The sequence below is a fragment of the Triturus cristatus genome, chromosome 3_2, assembly GCF_964204655.1.
Source record: "Triturus cristatus chromosome 3_2, aTriCri1.1, whole genome shotgun sequence".
Taxonomy (NCBI): domain Eukaryota; kingdom Metazoa; phylum Chordata; class Amphibia; order Caudata; family Salamandridae; genus Triturus; species Triturus cristatus.
In genome coordinates this window covers 410531251-410548670 of record NC_140584.1, presented here as the reverse complement: position 1 = coordinate 410548670, position 17420 = coordinate 410531251, and the positions used below count along the sequence as shown (strand labels likewise).

The following is a 17420-nucleotide window of genomic DNA, read 5'->3' as shown; positions in this document are numbered from 1 at the left end:
ACGTTATTAGGCTGGACGCTGCAATCCTTGCGTGCAGGCTATGTGTCTTGGCGTTTTATCAGCACGTCGTCTCTGTTTTCAGAATACAATCTCACGGATAAACAGATCAAACAGGCACAAAGGGGAGCAGAGTATACAGTGCTAAGCATTGAAAAACTGGAAAAATTACCATTTACGGTAGCAGAAAAACCAGCTACAGAATGGCTTATCCATGGCAAAATAACTCTGCCTGTCACTACTTTTCATTTCCAGTATTGCCTCAAACAAATGCAAGCAGGCAAATATGAAAGGTTGGGTAAAGAATACATTAAGACATCCTGGGATTTACCTTATGAATACAGATGCTGGAGTGGGGGTTGTGAAGTGTCTCTAAGCGGTACACACTGTGAAAATGCACTAAGCGGATCACTCATATGTCGGGACATTTCTTTACACAGGGCTTGTAATGGTTCTGTGGCAAACTTGTCCTGCCACCTGAAGGGTACACCAGCTGCTGTGATTAATCAGTTTGGCTAACTTTCTTATGAGAGTTGCCTCATGATGAATGATCAAAGTTGCTGTGGCATGTTGCCAGGAATCCCATATCTGGTAACGGTTAGCTCCAGGGTTACTTGTTGTATGCATGTATTGTTCCTCCTAATAGACACAGTCAGGGAGTCGCCTCTATGGCCTTCATTGAATGTTTCTTTTATACGTTTTGATACTTTAAGCAGAATTACTTCTACCACTCTTTGCAGGAATCCTGTTTCTATTCCTACGCTATGGCAACCCTATCCACCGGCGTCACTCCCAGCAACTTGGAGAAAGCTCTCCTAGAACGGAAGTGCTGTGAGCGCATAGTGCAACTTTTGGGCATACCTCGTCTACGGGAACTTAATTCAACATTGTTTCTGTCATTTAGACCAATCTGGCAAGATTGCATCTTACCTGTTCTACGCTACCTGCTTTGCAGTGAAGAAAACGTGCTAGACATATGTCTAACACTCCCATCAGTCATGCCAACGGATATCGATACTCTGCTGGACCCGATAACAGCCCATGCTCTGTGTTGTCCCCAGAGGCTACCAATCCTGATGATGGCATTGGTTGAGATCTCACAGATGCTTCCTGCTGCTGCTGAGGTACGAGATGAATCAACAGGCACACAGGTAACAACGGATGTGAACATTGCTGCGGCATTCCATGCTGAAGGCGATGCTTCACATCTCTTTGCAGTTAACATTCTAAACAAGGTGTTCCAACTATCACCGACATCGGTAGACAATATTTTGTCTACAGGAGTAGAGGATTTCATGTTTACACCAGACCCATACACTGACTTTGATTCGGCTCACAGTGTACCGGGGAAGCAATGAATTTGGCCTCCATATTTTCAAAACAGAACAAAATTTGGAACTCTTCCTAAAATTTACTTTTTTTTCTAAATTTGAAAATACATGGCAATCCAATCTGCTTACAGTAGAACTATTCATATAGAACGGACTTCTTTGAATACTTCAAGGGACACATTGTCACCTTATTAACCACTATTTCATTTAGTACCATGTTATGAAATGGCTTTGGTTTTTGAATAATTGTAAACCATTTCGTCATATGTATATATTTCTATTCATTCATATTGCATTTATTTCCGATATATGCTTAGAATGTAAAACTGCTTTAAAATGTATGGTACCTTAGCATTACATGTTTAGCAAAAGTTTTTTTGTTTTTTTAAAGAAAAAACTTCTTTTAGTATGCTTTTACAAATGTTTTTTTACAACATGTGGTACTCAGTTTAGTGTTTAGCATTTAGTATTATCGTTCATTCGAAAGTTGAGTGGGTGTTGTATTCCGCTTTAGGTGTTTGTTTATAGGTTTTCCTGAAACATGTCCTTATGTAGGCATAATTCACATTGCCCTTATATAGGCATAAAATCCCAGTCCTTATTTAGGCATTAGCCATGCTATCTAAATACAGGCATGGTCACCTACATCTGTCCACCCCAACGTCACAACGAGTTCTTAGAAACCAGACCCTTAAGCTCTTGGGAGTTCCCCTAGCGCAGGATTATTGATTTCTCCAAGAACTCATTTACAATGCATGAACCGCTATTCCTTAAGGGTTCATTCCTGACGTCTTCCTCTGCCCGACTTTATGTCAATGCTAACATTCCAAGGCACCTATCAGGTATAAATATACCTTCCCTTGCCCAAGCAAGTAGGCGGAGACCTCGACTTTAGAGGAGCCTGTGTCCCGGCCTGACACACTGACAAGAGACTCTGTCATCCCTGCTCACAGAGAATCCAGCTTCCAGTGTTCTGACTCCCTTCGCGGGGTGTTAGAGTTCGAGACCCGGAAAGAGATTCCCACCTCTCTCATTCTCAAGCAATGGAGCTGACTAGAACCTAGAGGGACTCTTGGCATACCAGACGGCATACCATACTATAGCCTACCATACTATAGAATACATCACCTGCTTCTTACCTTGTACTACACTTAGGTTAGGTACACTGGAGTAGAACTAGTAAGAGAAGCATCTTATGAGTACTCGCATTTTTAGCTTATGTTATTTATGTATATGAATATATGTGTCATAGCTAAGAGATAATGCTAGCGCAGTATATTGCTTACGCTGTACATACTATATCTCGCATACTGTTTTATGATTGTAACAGCTCATATCTCTTACACGAGAAATAAGACTGTTCAATAAATCCTTTCATTGAAACGCCCGTCTATTCTTTCTGTGTGACTCTGAAGAAACTAAGTATGCACGATTAGCTGAGTGAAACTGTTATCGGTTATTTCCACGATTCTGAGAGTGTTCCGATTCTAAAGGGAAACAAAGTTGTCATGTTTATGCGGTTGCCAGAAACTACTCCCTCCTTGTTTACAAGGAGTTTCTAGTGGCCTTTGAGTTAGCTGGCAAAAAGTAATTAAGTTTAAAATACTCGATAGGGGCATACTGACCTCAGTCCTATGCCAAATCTATAGGGTATATTATTCCAATGCACAGAGCCTATTAGAGAAATAGGAACTAGACTACATCGCTGTTACAGATTAATAAGGGCTCCTCATTCCCACGTGCATCCACAATCCGAACGGCGGACTCCTAGGACTGCACCTCACACTAGTTCCAACAAATCATAAACTGATGTTTTTGCCGGACATATGGACTAACTGTTTCATGCATGCAGGTGTTTACCATACCTGTGAAAACTTCCAGTCTCCAGCGCAATGTACTGGATTACATTACCTATGAGCAATTATACTTGATGAAGTACACTGATGAAATTATAAGCCCTGATGAAGTGCCCCTAGAGGGAATGAAACGCGTTGGCTGAGTGTTGTTTGCTATGGCTGAGTGTTGTTTGCTATTTGATCTTGTGAAAAAGCCTTCAAAATAAAGGATCTTTTTTCTTTATACTACACCGAGTCTACTGGACTTCATTGCCTGAGTACCCCACCTGCATTTATTTCTCCTCATTCCCACCTCCACTTGATTTACCACACAACGCTTCCGTAAAATTGGGGAGAGGGTGTGGTCTGACAGCTAGATTGCAGACCTTGGACCTTTGGGGTCGCGTCCACATCCTGTGAATCTAGGCAAATCACTTAATCTCCCCGTGCCGACCAAAAAATCAATGTCCTTGTGTAACGTATCCAGTGTTCATGTAAAGCGCTTCAATACCTTCGAGAGTTCCAAATTGAGTTGAAAGGTGGGAAAGTAGCTAAGTGGGAATGAATAGAATTTTGTTGGCAGTGACGGTATTTTCTCTTTTTTGTAGTTTTTTTTTATTGCGTGAACTCGGGGGAAAAGCACTAGAGCGCTTTACATGTGAACCAGATTACGTTACACAAGGGCAGACACTTTTTGGACACGGCGAGATTGTGTTTTGCCCAGAATCACAGGATGTCGAAGCGATGGCCGATTTGCAACCTGGCGTTTTATTTTTGCAGTTTTATAAAGCACGAACTCGACCCGAAGGTAGTGGGGCTCTTTACATGAGCACCAGGACACGTTCATTGTTGGCAGGCACGGGAAATTAAGTGATGTGCCATGAACCACACAGCTGTTGAGCCGACGTCCGAGACTCGAACCTGGTTTCACGGTTCCAAAGTCACATTCCCTAATGCTGTGCTTTGGCTCGATTTGTATTCTGCTTCAAAAATTTCGTCGCTTCTGGTATTCTTCCTGTTAGTCTATGACGTAAGTCCTTCGTCTCTGTTTACTCTACGATTGGGTGTACTAGTCTTTCTTCGGTTTTGTCCTGTGCTTTCTATGGAGTAGGACGTCATCCATGCGCCTAATGCAGTTGTTTACAAAAGTCTATCTTCTGTTTCATCAGCAACTGTCTGTAAAATATAGTCCCTCTTCGATCGCAAGGTCCCCAGAATGGCCCCTGTGGTGCGCATGCGCGGGTCCCTGGCTGTAGTAGCTGTATCCCTGAGAACTGGGGGTCTGCTGCAGCCAAAGGCTGAGTCTGAGCAGGAAAGGGGGAGGGGGCAGCAGGGAGCAGGGGAGACAGACAGAACAGCAGCAGCTGCAGGAGCAGGAGCAATCCAGCACTCACACAAGTGCCCCATCACTTAGGGTATATGGGATGGAAGCAGGACCCTCCACAGCAGGTAAGGGTGTATGTGTTTCCCTGAGAGCTATTTATCTCAAAGGGGTGTGGAGGGGAGAAAGGAGGTTCAGAGCGCCCTAAAACACTCACAGGTGTCACATCAGCGCCCTAAAACACTCACAGGTGTCACATCAGTCAGGCTATACATGGGATGGAAGCAGGTGGTGGGGCGGAGGTATAGAGTGTACATCAAGAAGGTATCTGCTTCTGCGAAAGAGAAAAGGGCATCTGTGCATCCCCAGAGGATGGGAACGAGAGTACACTAGTATCCAATCTGAGGAGGAAGGAAGCACTGCGTATTGAGGTTGAGAGGCAAAGGCTAACTAAATGTTCCACTGTGTCACATTTGGAATGTGTGTAAGACCACCAATGCAGTGTAAATGTGCAAATGCAACTATTGTAAGCAGAGACACGTGCACCCTCAGTGATGGTACTGCATAATGGTTCTTTACCCTTCTGGAGTGACGACCTATGCATCCGATTTAAGGTCGGTATAAACGCGACATTCAGTAGGTTTTTGTTACATCTGTGCCCTAATTTGCTGTATCCTTGTTCGTGGACAAATGTGCAATAAGTACACCACCACTGAAGATGACGGCATTACTAATGGGCAGTCCTCTAACACACCTTGGGCGGAGACGTCCGAATTTTTGTGGGTGGGCAATGGCGGTTAGAGAAAAGAACCTACCATTAATATGTAGATTATTTGGATATTACGGATCTATATTCTGCTGAAACACGGGTTTAATGATGGAAACTATCCGAGAATGTGCGGCTGGCTTGGCGATAACCGTCTGCAATGGGGAGGGCACCTGTGGCAGGATCCTGGCATCTTAATGCCGGGCACCTCTGGAAGGTAACACTTTTCAGTTTGCTAAGAGAAATGAAAGACTCATTCATAGCTTGTGTACATTCCTTGGATGAGTTCTCTGGGGATGCGGGCCCTGTGTGCACCATGGGTGACTGGGGGTAGGAGTGATGCAGAAGCTGTTCCGCACTCAAACTCTGCGGGTGCAAGGGAGACTTTAAATGGTATGGAGTAAGACTTTGGCTTACTAAAGGATGAGACTATGCTTCCTTATGAAGGGGATGCGGTAGTGCATGGGTTCTGGTGTGCACGAATACCACTAGAGTCAGAGTGAGGTATGTTTGCGCACCTATGCCCCTTGTTTGGTGCACAATTGGAGCTGCAGCGTTTAGTGCTAATCAAGGATGACGTCCTCGTGCAGTAGCCCTCGGATAGGTACATACCAAAATGTGCATACACACTGTCGCTGACACCTGCGACCTAATGACCTGCACATGTTGGCGATGCTCCGTTGCTGCTGTGCAGCACTTAAAGTCGAGACGTGTAGTATTGGTACACACTTTTTCGATCCCTGATTAATGTGCAACATTTATTTGAGACATCTATCCTTAGATTGGATCACCCATTACAGATTTGAAAGGATCTCGTGGGGGGTAGGGGGGTAAGTTGTATCGTTAAAATGCACATAACTGACGGTAGCTATTCTTAATGTATATTTTTCAAAAACTGAAATAAACCCTTGTGTATAGTGTAGTGAATGCGCACATTATACATTGTTACCATTTATTTAAGTAATTTGTCTCTGCATCGTGACAGATATTGTCATGCACTGCCAGTGGCAGAAAGTGGTCTCCCTGGAAGAAACGACTGGTTAATACTGATAAGCGTCTGGTAGTTTTTGATGGCATGTGTAATATCGTCGAAATGTGCATCTGTGCTGAATGTCACATAACAAGTATCTGCCGTTGTTGCTTTCATTTGAGTGTCAAAGGTTCCTCCTCTCATAGGCATGGTCTTATATTTGGGGTTAGTTTTTTATTTGGCTATTTTATCTTGGCGACCAACGTTTATTACTTTGTTCAAAGTTCTTTATTGAATGTTATTTGAAAAAATCCAATACAGATATATTTGTGTTTTATTAAGTGCTGGCATGTCACTATGTATTACTGTGCCAGTTAGTTGCATGCTGCATATACAGGGAAAATCTTAGCACCATAGAGGTACACTTCAAATTGGCGAATGGGGGTGCTGATTTCTCAATAGAAGGGAAGCTAGCAACATAATTGCCCCTCTCCATTGAGGCCTTTCCTTTAAATCCATTTTCATGTTCATTAAGGTGCAGAAGCTAGGCATGCCTCTGGTGTATGTCGATTGATTTTCAAAGGTTTATGATGGAGGTGACTTCCAAACCCCATTCGTCTTAGCTTTTTTTGTTTTTCCATCTAACTTTAGCTATTTGATTCTATATCTTTAGGAGTTCCGGTGCTTCCTTTGGAAGTTCCTGAACAAATATTCACAATGTAGAAGCTTAGACTACCAACCATTTGGTTACAAAAGTCAACAATCATTTAATATGGATCTGACAGCAAAGCATAATTTCCTAGTGCTGGATTACTTCCCTATTTTTTATTCTTACTTTGAATTCTTTCCTTATATTATAAAATCCATGGTGCAATGTATAAACGATCCGGATTGTACGATGTTTTGCCAGGTTAAAAGAGATGTTTATATAACTTGATTGTCATTAGTAGGGCTTTGAAGTACTGTCGGGTACCGGCACCTTCATAGCTGGTCTCGATGATTCTGTCCTGGACTGGAGTCCGTTTTCTATTTGATTTCATAATTTACCCAGTTGCGATCGATAGGAATATATTGCAGTTTTGGATAATGTGACAATGACTTGCACCTCCAGAAAGGTCCATATACAACCCACTCCAAGCATAATTCCATGCTTAAGTGAAACGACATGCTCGCTGCAACACATTTGGAGTACCCCTCCAAACCTGACGCAAAGAAACTAAATTCTTCCAATGACGACCACCTTATGCATTAGCACGCCCCCATCAATAGGTTCATTTGTTTGGGGAATGCCATTGGACATCACGCATGGCCCCAAAACACTTCGATACAATACACACAAACATTCTTGTAACTTTCCACCAAGTACATCCTAACTTCATAGTCCCTGGTGGTAAGCATAAACACCTGGGACTATCTCTCTTGCATTTCTTAACTCCGTGCCGTGTATAAGCACTGCGAGTGCTGGAGACCCATTTGAACCACATGCTTGGCATCAATGCTCTTCCAACACAGGCCATGATATAAACACACATTAGGGTCAACCGAGCTCTGCGAAAGGAATAGACTCCTACCAGATCACCTGGTGTTGCTTATGACTCATGAGGCATGTGATATTCTATATAAATCCTACAATACACTAAATAGTGACAAATATAATATCGACTCTCTCTTAGGGCAGGTGGCAACGGCTTTCATTCAAGAAGGATGCAAGCTACTTGTTTGCTTCATTTGACTCCTCAAACGCATGCCTGGGTGCAGGGTCAAACTGTCCTGTAGGACCAACGGGCAGTGCCCCTCGGAATGATCTGACAGATCAGTGTGCGGTCCTATTTTTTAGTTGTGGGCCAATTTCATGACCAAGTGGGCACCGGTTTTTACTGTTTATTTCCCTAATGGAGAGGTGTGGTGCAGCGGCCACGGCAGCTGAGCACAGAGTTCACGGTTCGATCCCGGCTCCGGCAGCTGCTCAGCTCAGCACCATGTGACCCTGGGCATTAGCTCACTTAATTTCCACGACGGCCCCCAGCACCCTTGAGACCCGTAAGGGTGAGTAGCTCGCGCTTTAGAAATGCGGATTTACATTTACAAATGCAGATGTTACCACTTTTTCAGCTATCTGCTTCGCTAATGGAGGCCTCTTTAATTTTGGTGTCCGGGCCTACGTTCTGTCCCAGTCCGACCCTGCCTGGATGATGGTTTAAATTTCCTGTGCCCTAATCTGTCCCAGGATTCTGAGAGAATTCTGAGAGAAGTGGTTGAGATTACTTATGCGCCTTAATGTGTAATATTTCTTGGAGGAGTTGCTGTTATTGCCCACGTTGTAGGCTGTATCACATCTTGAGTTGGGGACAAGAAGTCATTCATACCCTTTTCAGAGAGATTTCCTGGATGATGGAGTGAGAAATCTCTCTTACAACAACCTGCATTGATATGTCAGCTTTGTAATATTCAGTTGTATGACTCGGAGTATATGAGAAGGAGCTGCTTTGACTCGTGTTGGCAGAATTCGTGCTTTTTAAGACACCAAATTAAAGTTCTCTTGTGTGTAATGTTTGTGTCATTTCTCATAGTGTAGTACACTCTGTGGTAATATCCATGAAAGTCTGAGACCTCTGATACTAATGGTAACTTAACTCGAAGATCGTAAACCGTGATTCATCAGGGGAGACGAAGTGTTGCGGTGTCTCCCTTTGCATATGCAAATCTGTATTGTCCCTGGAAGTCTTGGAGAAGTGCTCAAATTGACCACTGTGCCCTAATCCTCAGTATTCGGGAACGTGGAAGACGGAGAATATTTCTGTACCGTGATCGGTAGCTGGAAGTGGGAAGAGAATACTTCCGTAATAACATGAGGCAAAGGGTGCATGGGCGGACATGTGACTCCGGAATGTTGATCTGTGACACAGAGAGTAGATGGGACATAAAAAATGTCCTACAGTCTGCAGCGTGCCGTGATACACGGACGGATGGACGTCTGTACCAATATCAGTTGGAGCCTGTGGCAGGGAGAGACTCGTGTCCTGCACACAGTCTTTGAAGCTGCAGATGGCCTAACCGTGGCAGAAGGAACACGGTTTAAGGGGTGGGGTGGAGGGAGGATGGGCAGTCTGGCAAACGGGCTGAAACTAATGATGATGGAAATACACTAAACAAATGCAAATTGAAATCTGTTCGAGTGGAGGAGTGAAAGGGGGTTTATAGAGAGGGAAAGGGGGTGGGGCAGTGCAGGCTCGGGCCTTGTAGCTGTAACTGCATGGATCTGAACAGGAGGGTCTGTTGTAAAGAGAAAACAGCGACTGGGGAAGTGCACAATTCTGCCATGGAGGGCTGAAATGTAATAATCGCGAGGGCGAGAAGCAATTTTGGGACAATAAGCGTGTGGTGATATGAATTTACAGAGTGGTGAAAATGTTATTCACTTGTGGTAGATAAGAGGGAAAAGCTTTGTACGCCGCTGATGAGTTGCCTTTTGTTAAACTGATAGTGTTTTTGCGGTATTGTGATGAAGGGTTCTGGGACTTGCAGGCAATAACCAACAATTTCCACAAACATCTCAAAGTGAGAGGTACTACTGCAATTCAACTAATTCCGTGTTATCTTCACACCTACACCCCACCACTTTTACGCCTCGTAGACATCAAAAAGATGACCTTCAAAGACATTAGGAGATTACCTGGGGTGAGGCACCAGTTGGTTATCCTCTGCTCGATTTTTTTAGGTCGTCAGTAGAACTTGTGAAACATGTGGAGTATTTTTACTTTTGGAGCAGTGGCTTTTGGGGGGGGGGGAGGTGTGTAAAGCCAGCAGTGCTCGATGCAGCCATATTCCTCACTTAATTTAATTATGTCACAAGATTACAAAAAACCTGCAAGTGCTACCAGATATCCCACTGTCACCAACGGGCATCGTGAGCTGCACTCTTCCTGTGCAAATACGTGTTTTCAAATGTGTAAGGGCAGTTGGAGTGCCGCAGATAAAGTGAACAGTCAAGTCAAATATACTTTTATTGATTCGTTAAAAATCATAAAAGGATGGCGAACCATCATAAAACACTATACTTTCAATGAGCATTTTAAAGACATAAAAGAGACATAAAAAGACCTTAGAATCATGACCACAATTAGAAAACTAACAGATATAACAGTGCATTTAAAAAATGTGAGCCAGCAGATTATTTAATGGCTGCTTGGCTTGAATCGATTTTTTTTTTCCAGTTCCTTTGCTGCTATTTTCCAGAATTTTATGGCACTACAGGACAGGGGAATCGAAAACCCTCCAAGACACCTGATGACTGCAGCTCTGCATGTTCTTATCTGTTCCTTCCTTAAAATCTCCAGAAGAATGGATTTTCGAGTTTTCAGTAGAAAAGGGCAAGTACATAGTAGGTGTAGTAGTGACTCCTCCCCTTGACTTCAAAGGCGGCATTCCTTAGATGGCCATATGTGTTTCCATTTTGGGGTCAGATCCTTTGAGGGGAATGATCCCATTCGTAGCAACATCAGGTAGTTCTTTTTATGGTGGGAGAAGTGTTCAGACAGGTACTGTTGCGGCTTCAGCCTTTGGTAGACCTGTATCACAGCCCAGGTGTGATGTATTTTTGTGAAGATCATTTTATCTGTTAGTAAAGAGATCCGCTTGATTGCGTTATTCACCACGCTTTTGAATACAAAATACGTTACTGGGGTGAACCACGCCTCCTCTAGCTGTAATGCCGACAAAGATTCCTTCAGGATTGTCGTAGTTAAATTAACTAATCTTGCTTGATTTTCAATTTCAAACAACAGTGGTGGGCTAGGGTATTGTCTTCTGCCTCCCTCATCCTCCAATAATACTTTACTAAGGCACCTTGTCTGGCCATGATCTGATTTTTCAGTCCGAATTCTAAACAAATTTGTTTCTGTGAGGTGTGTAATGGTATTAAGAACAGTCTTTTAAAAAATGTAGATTGTGCTGTGTTTAATGTTGTAGCAAAACCAAAGGGGATGATGGACAGAGTGTTGAACATTGCAAGCACTCGCCCCCAGTCAACTGATCTGGGTTTAATCCATCATCATTCTTTAGCTCACTCCGCCACCCCAGTTCAGACATGGCCATATGCAAATCAGTCTGACCCTGTGCCCTAAGTGCGCCAGGTATGCCCAGACGTGGGTCCTGGGCTCACTGTGCCACTGGATTCAAGCTCTCTTGGCTGAAGAGGGGTGAAACCCCGAAACCGTTCATAGGATGCTTGTTTCTGGTCCAGGGAGGACCTGGCTTGGCAGTTCGGGCTGGACTGTTCCCATGAGGCACAGGGTCAAGACTGATTGGCATATGGCCAGGTCTTAACCGGGGTGGCATGGTGAGCAAAAGAATGATGGATTTAACCCAAATCTCTTGACTGGGGGTGAATGTTTCGATTTGTTCTGCAGTCCGTCCATCAATAGTGTGTCTTTTGTGTTTAATGTTGTAGCATCTTTAATGTTCAGGATTTCCAAGCCATACGAGATGGAAGGTAGAAATTTTGCTGCGATCAATTTTAGCAGGTGACCGGTAGAGCAACCAATGAGCCTTTTTTCTCAGGATTTTGAAGGCAAATAACAGTTGTTTGTCTTTCGTGCATCCTTGTTCCACATGTTGCTTAAAGTTGAGCTTGCAATCTAGCTGGAAGCCTATATATTTATAGGAAGCTACCCGGGCCAGTGGTTGCTCGCCCAATTTCCAGGGGAAAGTGTGCCTTTTCAATATTTTATTATGTTTAAAGAAACACACGACTTTTGTCTTTTGATGATTAATTGTGAGTTGGTTCAAGGTGGTATAGGCTCCTAGTCCCGTAATCAATTTCTGCAAGGCAACAGGAGTTTGTGCTAGCAACACAATGTCATCTGCATATTGGAGGCACGGTGTCAGTATTTTGCCCAATTTTTGGGGTTCAGCTGGAATTAACTGGAGGCACTTATCGAGATCGGAGGTATAAATATTAAACAGACCAGGCGCTAAAACGCAACCTTGTTTTAGACCGGTTAATGATGGAATCCTACCGGTTACGCTGGACCCGTCTCCTTTCTTGATTTGGACCCACATATGAGAGTAAAGATTAATGATGGCGTCCAGAAGTCTGCGCCGGACCCCCCCAGGCTTGCATTTTTGCCCATAGAGTAGCTCTTGAAACTTTGTTCTTGAGGGTGCCCATCCCAGCCCGGAATCCAGTTTGCGTGTATGGTATTAGGTTTGTTCGACTGACCCAAGCCTCTAACTCTACCAGAAGATTAGATGCGTAGATTTTTGCCTCCACATCTATCAGAGCAATCAACCTGTAGTTGGAGGGATCCGAGCGGGAACCCGACTTGTGGATTGGATTAAGGATGCTTCCTCTCCAAGACTCAGGGGTCAGACTGCTGGCTGTAGCTTTGGAAAAAAGAGGAGTCAGGAGACGAGACCAAGATGGGGGGTCCTGCCGAAACAGGGCATTTGGTAATCATTTCGGACCTCGGGCTCCCTCAGATACTACATTTTTTCAAATTTTTAGAACTTGATTTTCTGAAAACAACACACAATCCTCAGGGGATTCATTGGTCACGGTGTCGTTAACTTTACCTCCACCGTCGGCCCCCTTCCCTGATGATAATCCGCTATTTGGGGTAAATGGGGGTGGAGTTTCGTTATATAAGAGTTCGATATGAGCTCTCCATGTGGCCTCCAATATATCCGAATTATGATGTCAATTCCGGCCATTGGTTAGTTGGTTGATTTGTTCCCAATAGAGCTTGGAGTCCCTTAGTATACAAGCACGAAGAAGTTTCGTCCAAATATGTTCTTGGTACTCTTTTTTGGACAGTTGTATGTCCTTTATAAACTTTTTTCTTGTTTTTGAAATTAGAAGCAGGAGTTCCTGGTGGCGTTCTGGTCCACGAGGTCGTAAGTGTCTGAGGTACTTATTTAGTTGTTGTTTTTGTTTCCTCAGGCTATTTGTGAACCAGGCTGCCCCTTTTAGGCTTCCTGCTTTGTGGGCGTGCTTGGAAAATGTCTTGTTAATTTCATAAATAAAAGACTCCCAAGCTTTTATGGTCAGTGTTTCGGAGTTGGATCTTTCCAAAAAACTGGTGTATGTACTTGTGATGTCCTAGATGTTATCCTTGTTCCAGCGGAGGCGTTTTAGGTTATAACATTGTGTTAAAGATGATAGCGCCTTTGCTTTCTCTGCAGTTGCGAAGGTTTTTAATAGAGTAAAGGATTGCGGTTGGTGGTCACTTTCCGCCCTGTCTTTTATTTGAAAAGTGAACAGAACTACCGCTTCCAGAATGCTTTGTGTTAAACTATCCCCATGAGTGAAACTCTGCATCCTGTTGACACTAATTCATCTGGTAACATTAAGTAAAGTACACCCATTTCCTATAGCATACATGTTTCCCCCGAGACAATGCAAAATCTCTCCAGTGCGAATATTTCCCGAAGATGGCATTTGATGAAAAAATGGGGACTAATGCTCTCAAGAAGTATTTGCACGATAGGTTCACATTATTTTGTGTTTTCCCGATTTGCAGTCCTTTCTAAATAGGCTGTTTATTAGATCACTACACTGTTCCATAACCCTGAGATGGAACCCAGTACAAGTAAAATATATAGTCCACAGATAAGATACAGCCCCACCAGCACAGTGTCCTCATGTTGGAAAACACCCCAACAACTTTTTATGTCCAGTTATGAACAGCTCATCTTTGTCCAGCCTGGATATTACCATTATGATGTAAATTCATATATAACCCTCCTGCCCCTATCTATTACAAATACTAGAACACTCGACATTTGTGCAGCAGATTGTACTTCAAACAATCTGGATAATAATTTCCTTATAGTGCTTGGCCCTCCTACTTCCACAGAGACAGGACCGCTTAAGGTCAAGTCTGTAACCCAGTTCTGTACCAATCCATAGCAACAAACCTCGTATCAATAACTGAACAGGCATGGAAGAAGTGAAGAGATCTGTTACATATGTCTGTCCACCAGAGGGCTCTATTTTAGTCCACCACTGCAGGTCCCAACTAACTACGTACTTGTGACAGGTTGGGGTCACCCGACAGGAATCTGGAAGCAAAGAGCGACTGGTGGTCTGCTGCACCTCTTTCTCCAATTCTTGTCCCCTTTCAGCAGGAAGAATGGATGCCAGAGAATAAAACTTTATTGCACCACACCAATGACGAACACGGGAACGGCTCCTTTAACTGGGGATACATACCTGACGAGGCTCCTCCCCCTGATGACATCAGCACGTTCCCGGCATTTAGATCAGAGACTTCCTGGATACCAGCGTGCACAGACACCGGAGGAGAGACGGAGTTGGGAGAGAGAGCGCTCACGTGACGAAAGGAGCAGAAGGAGGAGACGGGGAGGAGCGAAGAACCAGCCCCGCGGTAACACGAAAAAGCCAGGAGGCCAACGACACCGCGAGCCGCCGGGCCATGCTCCAGGAGGGGCGTGGCTGCAACAGGTATGGGACAAGTTCTCAGGGTGGGTGGGAAGGAAGGAGCGTAAACCACCCAGCGAAAACCCTCCAACACCCACCAGTTTTTAAAAACCCCATTCCTTTCACCCACACTAGCACTAGCCCACTACCTTGATTACCTTTTGATTAGAGTCGAGTGTCACAACGTGCACGGTGTGTGGTGTTTTCCCTCACTCCCCGGTCCTCCTAAAAATACTACCAAGAGGACAAGAATTCTGATATCGCTTTACTTTCTTTTCTTTCACGTAACACCCCTCCACCTGACGTGACGAGACCCGGAAAATAGATGCCAGGAGCTCCAGCCACGGAACCCCAACCAGTCCCAGGGAAACCTGAAACCGACACCAAGACGGATCCGGCCTCAATCTCTAAAGAAAGACTTACGAGCAGACCCAAGCAAATTTATGGCAAAATAAAACCATACCTGACCCGACCTGGCCTACATCCCGTTATTACAACCCCGTCACAGTACTATAACCGCCTCCTGACATCTCACAATGACAGTCATATAAAATAAGAATATAATTAAGTTCACACAGCAACTGCTTAGTGTACTGCGTTCTTAAGTAATCCAATAAAGGGACCAATAGACTGATCAAAGCTACCAGCTTACTGTAAATGATAAACTGTGCACCTCACTCATACACATCTCCATCCATCACACTGCTAGGCACTGCGTCCCATTACATGATAACCGCACCTCGGTGGTCATAAAACACACTGTGCAAATAGCTGCCACATAGGATCAAAAAAGAAAACAACCTTTCAACCACACATCCTACCCAGTGTTGCGTGCTACTCATGTAGGCAAGAGCTTCGACCCTCAGATTTAAGGTAGTAAGCACAACGCAAATATTACAGTGCTACCATTGACTTTATATGCAATATAGATGTTCAGAAACCTTTTAAATATTGCAATATGCTGGAGAAAGTTCATGGTAATATTGTGAATTACAAGCACAATATATGAAATTCCACATACCTTGAGAGAGACAAGTACCGCCCTGCACCCAAAGGTTTCTGTGCTATGACCAGATCTGCAACCAGAGAGATGCTTTGTCTATAAATGGCTTTCCAGTGTATATTTCTCCAACTTGGTAGCCCCAAATTTCTCTATGACTTTAGCCAGGAAGGGTAGCACTGCAATTGAATAGCACACAAAGGTGGAAAGGTAATTTAAGGTATGGCTAATTTAGGCCAAACCTTAATTTATGTACATGCTAGTTAAGCAGATTAGGAAGCCTCGCCCATGATTTGTGACATACTTCATCCTTTGCGACCTCCTCTCTCCCTGGAAGAATGATTCTCCCAGGGCACACTCAACCTCATTATGAGGAAGTTCTTGATTTTAGATGTGCTGGGCAGGGGACCCAGATAAGTTAATATTAAAAATACTGTGAGGTATACCCAAGGATATGTTTGGTTCCCTAATGATTGGATAATCATGCTTCTGGCTTGGTAACCTACTTGCCCTCTATGCACCAACCGATTCTGGTTACCAAGCTGATACCTCATGATGAATGTGTGACTACAGAGGGTACCTCCTACACCCAGACCTAGATGCATGATTATCCCATCATTCGGGATGCCCTACTTCTGCCCCTTGCCAGGGTAGGAATTTACTTCATGACAACAGTGCACTTGTTTTCTTAAGTAATTAGAATAAGAGATAGGGATCCTTATTACCTTAATGAATGCCTCTGACCGTTTTCAGCACTAGAGAGGGCAGAAACATATTGGCTTGACACTGATGCATTGGTCATTAAACCCAAGCAGCATCCAACTCCCACTTTTTGTTTTTTTAACATACCTGAGGTACCCGCTAATAAAGGTATATCTTTGAATATACCTCAAGGTATATTTAATATTAACGTATTTGGGGAACCCCTGCTCAACCAGCACATCTAATATCAAGAATTCCCTCATTTTGAGGTTTAGTCTGCCCTAGTAATACCATTTACCAGGGTGAGATGAGGTCTCCAAGGATGAAGCTTGCCACAAAATGTGAGTGAGGCTTCCTCATCCAATATAACTAGCATGCCCATGTGTATCAGTAGGCAAGTCTTAGCCCAAAAAGGGATACATAGCCCTCGTATGTAGATTAGGATTTGGCCTAAATTAGGCCTACCGCTAATTACCATCACATCCTTTTGTGGTATTTGATTTCTGCTGGAAGATTTGCAATGATATTAACCCCATCTCTCCCTTTGTAATCGAGGAGTAGCCCTGTAATTGGCCTATAGCTGTCGAGTTTGTCCGGGTCTGCATTAGATAATTTTTAATTGGGGTTGAACATAGAAAACTTCTAAACCATGTCTGGAAAAATGCCTTGCAAAAGTGGAATTTTTAATTTATAGACTCATGAGCAGGAAGACCACAGGATGTTCCTTGCCAAGGGAAAGTGGTATCTAATCAGTGGACTAGAGCAAAGGCTTACTGCTTCCAATGGCTCCTCTCGATTAATGTCCTGAAATGGTACTAAAGGAGGACCATGAATGTGATGGTGTTTTTGTGGTGAGAGGAATTTGTTCAGTTGCTGGGTGACGTGAGCCTGTCATTATCATGTAAGATCTTCAGAATTTTTTTTGTTTGTTTTTGGCTAGGTCATTGAAGTTAGGAGCGTAAGTTGGGGCTTCATATGTCTGGTACTGTACGATTTTGAAAATGTCTCTGGACTTGTTTTTTACGTTGTGAAATTTCAGACTGAAAAACGAGGAGCTA

At 43.7% G+C, this 17420-nt stretch overlaps 1 protein-coding gene across 2 annotated transcripts in view; it reads left to right on the top strand.

Moving 5' to 3' along the window:
• The first annotated feature begins 4367 nt into the window (after positions 1–4367).
• Positions 4368–17420, top strand: part of LOC146857453 (protein argonaute-1) — a 278878-nt gene continuing 265825 nt past the window's right edge. Inside the window, exon 1 of one of the 2 annotated variants that reach the window (XM_085647973.1) lies at positions 4368–4612. In XM_085647973.1, coding sequence (XP_085504099.1) covers positions 4588–4612 — 25 coding nt within the window. In that variant the 5' untranslated portion in view covers positions 4368–4587. The remainder of the gene's footprint in view (positions 4613–17420) is intronic. The other variant, XM_085647974.1, reaches the window with a different exon arrangement.